General features: G+C 37.3%; 1 protein-coding gene across 1 annotated transcript; it reads right to left on the bottom strand.

The window, feature by feature from the left end:
* Window positions 1–678: 678 nt before the first annotated feature.
* Window positions 679–8,291, bottom strand: nxph2b (neurexophilin 2b). The gene is made up of 3 exons (XM_051672241.1): window positions 7,610–8,291; window positions 7,133–7,253; window positions 679–2,374 (listed from the first exon to the last, which is right to left on the bottom strand). The coding sequence occupies exons 2-3, from the start codon at window positions 7,175–7,177 to the stop codon at window positions 1,655–1,657; spliced, it is 765 nt and encodes a 254-aa protein (XP_051528201.1). The 5' UTR covers window positions 7,178–7,253; window positions 7,610–8,291; the 3' UTR covers window positions 679–1,654.
* Between the last annotated feature and the right edge of the window lie 1,174 nt (window positions 8,292–9,465).

Raw genomic sequence — 9,465 nt, 5'->3', positions numbered from 1 at the left:
GGAACCCATGGCGAATTCTCCTCCGGGTTTTTGGACTACAACCTGAACAGCTCTGTATGCTTACGTTGAAGTCATCAGTCTGCGTTATCTCAACTTCATTGTTTAAAAATCATGTTTGATTGCAGAATTCATGGTAAACAACTACATTACGTATGGTCCAGCAGAGAAAGGTCGACTAATCAGAGAATCGTTGCCAATGAAACCTGCGAAACCTGCCTCTTGAGTGACCACGTGCTCCCATGATGCACTGTGAATGATGTAATCGAATGATGTAAGCCTCTCTTCACTGAACATATCGGAATATTTTGCAATAAACTTAAAATATATTGTTTCTATGCTTATAATCAACAACCTAAAATCAATGGTTTTACTATATATTTCCACCATTTTTATTAAATTAATTCGCAGTGCTTTATGGGATTGTGGTTTGTGCCCTCATGAAAGACAGTAAGTGCACAATCTTGTACCTTTGTCTTTTTGTCCAATTTTCTTTGTCTCTTTTGCCTCAAAATAAAGTTCCTGATGTTGTGATTCTCCTCAGAGCTGGCTGGTTTGGTTCATGGTGCACAAGTCTTTTATAAATGATTTTATTAAAAGTCTATGGAAGAAATGAATGGAGAAAATACTTCCAGAACCAAGATGGCTGAAAAAGTAGACGGGCACTTTTGTACTCTATTGTGTTGCTTTATTTTAATTAAGTAAACTGAACTTGCATTGTAAGTGTCTCATTGGAACACAGATTTGTGCTTTTTTAAAGAAAAGGAGGAACAAGTTGAAATAAATTTTTCTGGTACTCAATATTATGCCACAAATGCTGTCGATTGAGTTTAACCAGAATATTCATTAAACATGCATCAATCGACACAAATATGTTGTTGGAACCTCTCCATATTCTGTCGCTTTAGTGCGAGGCCTCAGGAATCATCTGAATAAGGTACAAATCTTCCCCTTCTTTCAGTCTTGAAACATCTGGAGACGACTTAAGCTGAGATCAAAGCCAGCGTGCTGCAAATCTTCAAAAGCCGTGTACATCAAGCCATAAGTTACACAGACACTAACATTGTGTTAATTTAGAGAGCCAGGTCTGTCGTCCATGTCTTCATCCTAAAGAAACAATGGGGGTTAAACTGGCATAATGGCGTTTTAACAAACACTGGTAGTGCCAGAGGTATTCGGGTGCATTTAAGAGAGATTGGACTTGTCAAGCAAAATTTGTGTTAACTCGAGATGTTTTTCTTTAATAACTGAAAGAAAATATGAAAAGAACAGACAGCAGAGCAGCACATTATGGCTTCAACATTAATCTTAGTGACTGACATTGAGTTTCTGTAAACACAAAACGGGGGCATCACAAATGACGGCAATACAAGATATTTAAAAAAAATTAGAATCCCAGCCTATTTGAAACTTCACACTGATGACATCACAAGGGCCACTGAGAAAGGGTAGGGGTCACTGTGGAACTGAAGATGTGTGAGTTTCGCCTCAATCGACTGGCCCAAGAGAACGACAGGACATGTGGAATCAAAATGTTGGTTCCTCATCTGAACTTGCTTCCATTTATCCGGTTCTTTGCACCTTTGCAAGACTAGAGAGGCAGAAACAACAAGGAGATGACACCTCAGGTACCGCAACACATGCATCATAGGCAGGGCTATCCCACAGAGGTGTAGGGAGTGTCACTGTGGTAGTTGTAGTCTGGGCAGACCTTCTGGACCAACTTGTAGTCTGCACTGAAGAAGTCAATGTAGATGCAGATGACCTTAAAGGGCTTGGAGCAAAGCCAGGACACATGGCTCTGGGTCTGTTCCTGGAGGCAAACCCTGTTCGGGAAGTCACTACAAATCGACGTCCTCTTACTGCGGTCAGTCTTCTCATATTCCACGCGACAGTTGAAGACCTTACTGTCTTTGGATACCTCAATCGTTTCCTGTTCAGTGATCTCAAAATTGACAGCCTTGGAGGGCGGGACCAAGCTGACGGACACATTGCCCAGGCCGGTGGAGTTGTGCCGGAAATAGACGCTGAAGGTTCCATTGCCGTGGTCGACAATTTTCCCAGTGATGAGAAGGTTTAGCTTTACCGTTTTGATATTGGAATGGAAGTCGCCCCAACCGAACATCTTCTTAAACTTGCCTGTTTTCACATAAGGACGACGTTTGGCCCTTGAGAGGGTCCCCTCGGCGTCAGTGTGGTTGGATAACCATGCCCACAGATCCAGTGCACCAGGGTTAGATTGGGACGGGTGGGAGAAAAGCCGCAGAGATTTGAGAATCCCTGAATGAGAGTCGTGAGGGGAGATGATTTCCTCCTTATCACTCTCACTCAAACCCAGAGGAGACACAGCTGCTCGGAGCTCCGCTCCACATGTCACCTTCAAAGACAAAAGCAGAGAGAGAACTGTTCACTGAAGGGGTTGTAGATGTTTTTAACGAAAAAGAAAGATCTAATCCAGTCATCAGCATATAGAGTAGTTTACATTGGATGAGCATGGCACCAGCAACGCCAAGGTCAAGGGTTCAATTCCCGGGAAATACAGATTGACTAAGTGTGTATCTTTGATGCACTGCAAGTCATCTGGATAACGGTGTCTGACAAATCTTATGCATAAAAATATTTAGATTTAGGACACGTTTTTATTAGGCTTTTAGGTTTTAAAGGAATATTCTAGCTTCAATACAAGTTAAGCCCAATCAACAGCATTTGTGTCATAATATTGTTTACCACAAAATTAATTTTGCCTTGTCCCTCCTTTAAAAAAAGCAAAAATCGAGGTTACAGTGAGACACTTAGAATGGAAGTGAATGAGGCAAATATTTGGAGGGTTTTACCTCCTGAGACCCCGCTTCCACATGCATGGACATTACGTTTTGGCTTCGCTATAGGCTATGCATAATTTAATTTCATTTAAACTGACTGATCTCAGTTCAGGAGACTCTGTGCATCGAAAGTTTAACCCTTTACTGACAGCACAGAGTCATGTGACAAAACAACATGGCGCAGATCACAGCGGAGTTTGTCTTTGGGAATAACGCCAACAAAACTACATCTGGTAAGAAACCTAATTAAGTTTTTACATTGAAACCTGTTTGAGTCAAAAGATTAGAGTCTCTAGTTTCATTCAATATGCCATTTGTAAAATTTGAGCAAATTAACGCGAAAGGCCACGCTGTTAAACACAATGACCACATACGTGGACTATAGGCTCATTTCCCTTAAAATATCCCATATTCACTGTGCATTATTACACCAAAAGCTGGAAATGTGTCTTTCAGAGACTTTATATGGAGTTAGGATGAAAATAAGGTGCATTTCAAACTGTTCTGAGACCAGTGCAGACAGACAGCACACTGGAGGTTAAGTCATTCACTAAATAGGGAGCAAGGGAGCATCCTATATCTCTCTATGCAGTTAAGTGCATTCACTCCTAAAATCTGATCAAAAGTTCAGTTTCAGGCTGCAGATGATGTTTGGATCACTCAACATGTTTGACAGACATGTGACAATGATAATCAGTACATAGATTCACAATTTATAATGTATCATTTTATTTTAACATGGTTGACAGTGATTGGATGATGCTGGACATTACTTTGAATCTGAATTAATTATGATAATTTCTGATGTTATGTCTGTAATATCTAAAAACATGAATAATCAACACTCCTGCAAACATCATAAACTATTTGATAAATAAAAAATAAATAAATTAGACTTGCTATGGCTTGATATTATTTAAAATGTTACAACTTAGTCCCGCTGTCCACATGCTGTATGTGGACATGACTTTTTGCTCTAGATTTTTTTTTTTTTTTTTGCATGTTTATTAGGTGTTACTAGTTACAAATCAAAAAAGGAAATGGAAAATGCACACAGCAGTCACGCTCGGGTCTCAAGAGGATAAAGGCAGAAATGTGAAGTTTATAATTTTATAAAAGCACTTACATTAATTCTTCTGTTAAAACGTGTATTATTTGAGCTGTAAAGTTGTTTAAATTGACGTTTTTACGGCATAGTTTTAACATTATGCCACAAATCTTGTTGATTGAGCTTAACTTGTATTGAACTCGGAATATTCCTTTAATTTTGGTGGCTACATGTACAGTATGTTAAATTGGTACTTCATATGACTTTCTTCTGCAGAACAAAAATGAAGATATTTTGATGGAGATATTATGTGTTTATAATAATAATAATAATAATAATAATAGGTTTTATTTATATAGCGCCTTTCCACAAGCTCAAGGACACTTTACCCTCCATAAACATTTAAAAAGACAAAGTACATTAACATGCATTTCAACAGAAGTTACAATGTCAATTTCAAAGGGGGAAATAAAACATCAATCAGTAATGGACAGATAATGTGCTGAGAAAAGATGTGTTTTCAGCTGAGATTTAAAGATAGAAATAGAGGAGATGTCACGGAGGCTCTGACATAGAGAGTTCCACAGTTTAGGTGCAACTACACTGAAGGATCTCCCACCAAAAGTGAATAGACGAAATCTAGGGACAGACAACAATTTGGAATCAGAAGAACGAGGAGTGCGTGCTGGTGTGTATGGATGCAGCAGATCACATATATAACGAGGTGCCATATCATTGAGAGCTTTGTATGTCAGGAGAAGAATTTTAAACTTAATACGGCATGAGAGAGGCAGCCAGTGAAGACTAAATAAAACGGGAGTAATGTGTGCAGAACTCTTGGTGTTAGTGAGAACTCTAGCTGCAGAGTTTTGGATGTATTGTAATCGGGCAATAGTTTTCGCTGGTAGGCCAGTAAAGAGGCAGTTACAGTAGTCGAGACGTGATGATATGAAGGCATGAGCTAGTGATTCTGGATGATCTGACCTAGCCGGAGAACATAAATTATGAACAGTAGTGGACCTAGTACAGAACCCTGGGGGATACCCTGAGTGAGAGGAGCAGTAGGGGATTTGTTTTTCTTAATCGAGATGAAATATTGTCTGTTAGTGAGGTAGGAAGAAAACCAGGATAGAGCAGTGCCAGTAATACCAATATCTGAAAGTTGGGAAAGGAGTGTTTTGTGGCATACAGTGTCAAAAGCGGAGCTCAGGTATGTGAAGTGGCAGCCAAATGCGCACAGTGTTCTCACACCAGAAATAAAGCCATCTAGCATACAGTACAAGTCAATGGGGTCTAGACACTTTCAAGCTCCAAAAAGGATCCAGTGGTTTAATCCATGTCTTCTGAAGTTTTATGATCGGTCTGCAGTCTCCTTAGTGTGACCATGATTTGAAGCTTACGCTTCAGAAGATACAGATTAAACCACTGGAGTTGCATGGATTACCTTTATGATGCCTTTATGTCCTTTTTGAAGCTTGAAAATTTTGGACCCCATTGACTTGTATGGCCAAAATATCTTCATTTTTGTTCCACAGAAGAAAGAATGTCATACGATGGCAAACGGGTGAGTAAATGATGAGAGAATGATCATTTCTGTCTGAACTATTCCTTTAAAATACAGAATTGTACATAACAACATGAATAAAACTACAAGACAAGTGAGCGTATGTAGAAGCAATCAAAGGAGAGATGCATCACCAGATATGAATAATCAAAACCTAAAGAGGATGAAACACTAAGAGCTGCATCAGACACCTTTGTTTAAATGATGCAAACAGGATGTAAGATCTACAAAGTACACAACTGACAAAATAAGCACATTCTCAAGCTCAAGACAAATACACCAATCGCTCCTAACAGAATACATCTTTAGCGCTGTACAAACCATGCATTGGATGGTGAAATATGAATGAATAGAAAACATCCCAGGAAAGAACAGAGGAGGAGCTGCCCTACTCTCATTCTCTCTGTCTTTCTTCAGAACATCTCACAAGCGTTCACACATGAATGTGCCAAAAGGCCGTTTAGACTCCTGAGTTTTTCTCCAGCGTTTCTCTTTAATTTCAAGAGATAATGGAAAAAGCAACGGAGGCAGACATTTAAGAGACATGCATCATTAATCCTAGACCCCTTCAAAAGACGGGATGGTGAATGAGAACGGAAACCTGTTTCTCAACTGCAAATATTTCCCAGCGCAGAGCCAAATACACTCCTTTTAGTTATCTTTTATACTGTCTATAGTGTAATTCTATGATCGGTGTTTGTATGGTCTCACAGCCCACATAAGGATAAAAAATGTAACTTAGGCGCTCCAGTTGTGTTTCATTGATTTATTGACATGACGTGATTGTTTTGCGTTTATCCAACTTTTCATCAGTGACCAAAAAATATATTTTACATTGGAAAGTTCGAAACACCTAAAGCCCAAATGGGGTGCACACAGTTTTGTAGTGTTTACAGAACAGGATGTGTAAGAAAATAAAACACAGTCCGTGATCCACAGAACACAAAAACTCTCACCAACCTCTGCAGGAAATGAGAGATAAGGTGGACTGTGTCAAATGTATAAAAATGAGGATTTATTTATTTAGTTATTTTACCAAAAATCAGCCACAAAAAAATAAATAAATAAAATAAGCATAGCAGAACAGAAACTGAATAATTTTGCTCTGACATAAATCCTCTTTCAGTGGAAAAGGATTAATTTATTTTTTAATAATTAATACTCTATTTCAACGTCATGAGATTTGGGACTTGCTCCTAATCCGCCGTATATACATTTGATTACAGTTCAACGAGGGAAATGAAAAAAGGAAAAACCAAATGAAAAAAGTGTGCCGATGGAAAGCACAGTCCCTTGAGACAGGAGTTAAGACTGCATTCAAATGAATCTTTACAAATATATACAGTCACACACATTTTGTTCTCTTATGAGAAATAAGTCAAATTTAAGATGGATTATTTACTAAGATTTACAGAGGAAATGAAGTCATTAATGCATATAACAGATGCATGATCAGATTATCTAAAAACACATTAATCATTTACTCTTTCAATACCTACCTACCAGTTTTTTCTAAGAGCACTTCAATAATCATAGTAAATAATTAAATGGCAATCTAATCGTTGTGATAAAGTAATAATGACAGAAGGAATAACTCAAATATGTAAAATAATAATCACAATCTGAAACACGTTTGACAAATCCTGTCATATATAAACATGCCGTTTTAAAGAGAATAAAGGATTGTTTTGGAACACGTACCATGTGTAAGCAGAGCACAAGTAGGGCAGAGTAACACTGGCACATCGTTGTCTGTTCTGAGTCCAGATTGTTAATTAGTGAAGATCAGGTCCACTCGTGACAGAGTCCGGTGTCAGTGTGCCTAAGGACACAAAACAGATCATGCTTAAAAATACTCTTTAGAAATGGTCTCATGTTATGTTACAGTGCTGAAATAACTGCAATTATGCTAGTGGGTAGTTTACAAATAACTTGCACCTTAACTATTAATCTTAGGTTAATGATTATATGAAAGTATAAGAGAATTTCTCAAGTTTAATGAAATGGTCTTGCAGTGTGACAAATTAATTTTTAAAATTACAAACATCTCATACAGTCTCTCAATTAAGGTAAAACATTACAGTATACAAGAATGCAGAATTAAAATATGCCTTATTGTTAATGCCATTATACAGATGCAAAGTGCTTCCCACAAAAAACCTGAAATGCACAACTCACCCTTCTACTGTTGAGTTGATCTCATGCATGTTTGTAGAGTAATCATCCTTAAACACAGTGTAGATCAGAGACTGCTCCTCGACAGCACAAACTCAAAGTGAGCAGCAAGAAAAACTTCTTTATTGATTAAAACAATATAATCTGCTTGTTTACTCCTCGTGGCTCTTTTCCAGCTGCATTAAATCCTCTTACAGCAGCTCTGCTCATCTGGCCACACGCGCTTTCCTCTACAAAGTGATGTGTGAAGGATCAGTGCGCTTTTGAGCCCAACCCCTCAACATCAGGACCAATAATAACCAACACAGAAGACCGTTTAAACATTTGAAATATACATTTAAAATCCCTACACTCAAAAAAATACGATTTACTCATTTTAGTTTCATAACTAAATTAAATCTGATTGAACAGAGTAATCTTTAATAAAAAAAATATAATGTGTATTAAAACTTGTATTAATTGTGTTAAACATCACAGAGTTTAATTTGGAATTTTGGAATGACCCTGTGACGTGATGGTCATTTATTTTATTTTTTTGGTCCGCGTCTAATAAATTATTAAAAAATACATTACAAATGCAATTCAAACAAAACTATTACTTGAATACACCTCTTCTGTGATGAACATGTTTTCAATTACCGAGTTATTTTCATATTTTTAAAAACGTCATGTGGTGCAACCGTCTGGAGACAGTAAAAAAAAAAAAAAATCTCATTAAAATCTGAGATTCTTGAAAAAAATGTAGTGAAACAATTTTATTTCAAAATATGATTAATATTCAAAAAACGTTTGTCCTGTGGTGCAACCAACATGTAGGTAGAGATATTATGTGACAAAAATCATAAAACAGAGAAGATTTAAAAACAAATCATTATTTTGTCATATCATTAAATATCAATATTTTGACATTTTAATGAAAACGCACATTTGGATCATTTGGGGCAACCATGAGAAAAATTCATATTCTTAAAAATTATAAAAAATGTAAAACATTTTCACCTTGAAACATGTTTAAAAACTTTTTTTAAATTAATGAAGAAGTTGTGCCACATGACATTTTTAAAATCATTGAATACATTTTTTGAACAAAATGCAATAAATGATTTTCGAACAATTTGTAAAAACAACATTAACTCAAACATTACATCTGGGGGTCTGGGTATCTCAGCGAGTATTGATGCTGGCTATCACACCTGGAGTCATGAGTTTGAATCCAGGGCGTGCTGAGTGACAACCAAATTGGCCCGGTTGCTAGGGAGGGTAGAGTCACATGGGGTAACCTCCTCGTGGTCACGATAATGAGGTTCTCACTCTCGATGGGGTGTGTGGTGAGTTGTGCATGGATGCCGCGGAGAATAGCGTGAAGCCTCCACACGCACTACGTTTCTGTGGTAACGTGCTCAACAAGTCACGTGATAAGATGCGCGGATTGACGGTCTCAGACGCGGAGGCAACTGAGATTCGTCCTCCGCCACCCAGACTGAGGCGAGTCACTACGCCACCACGAGGACTTAGAGCGCATTGGGAATTCCAAATTGGGGAGAAAAGGGGATAAAAATAAATAAAAGAAAAATTACATCTCTACAAACTGTTTTTTAAATATGTCTAATTTCTATCACCTCAGTCAACCTTATTTGTCAATGACCCATAAATGATTCATAACCCAATGGCTTTCTTCTAAAACTATATTTTAAATCATGAATAAATTCTTAACTGTTCATACATGTAAATAGATTGATATTTTTGGCATGTTAACTGACCAATATAAAAGTTATTAATTAATATGCCATTTAAAAAAAATATTAAATGTAGAAATTCATTGACATTTCAAAATATACATTAACTACAGCAAAACCAGT

This window comes from Myxocyprinus asiaticus, chromosome 35 (genome assembly GCF_019703515.2).
Source record: "Myxocyprinus asiaticus isolate MX2 ecotype Aquarium Trade chromosome 35, UBuf_Myxa_2, whole genome shotgun sequence".
In the NCBI taxonomy this organism is placed as follows: domain Eukaryota; kingdom Metazoa; phylum Chordata; class Actinopteri; order Cypriniformes; family Catostomidae; genus Myxocyprinus; species Myxocyprinus asiaticus.
This window is presented reverse-complemented; position numbering and strand designations above follow the sequence as displayed.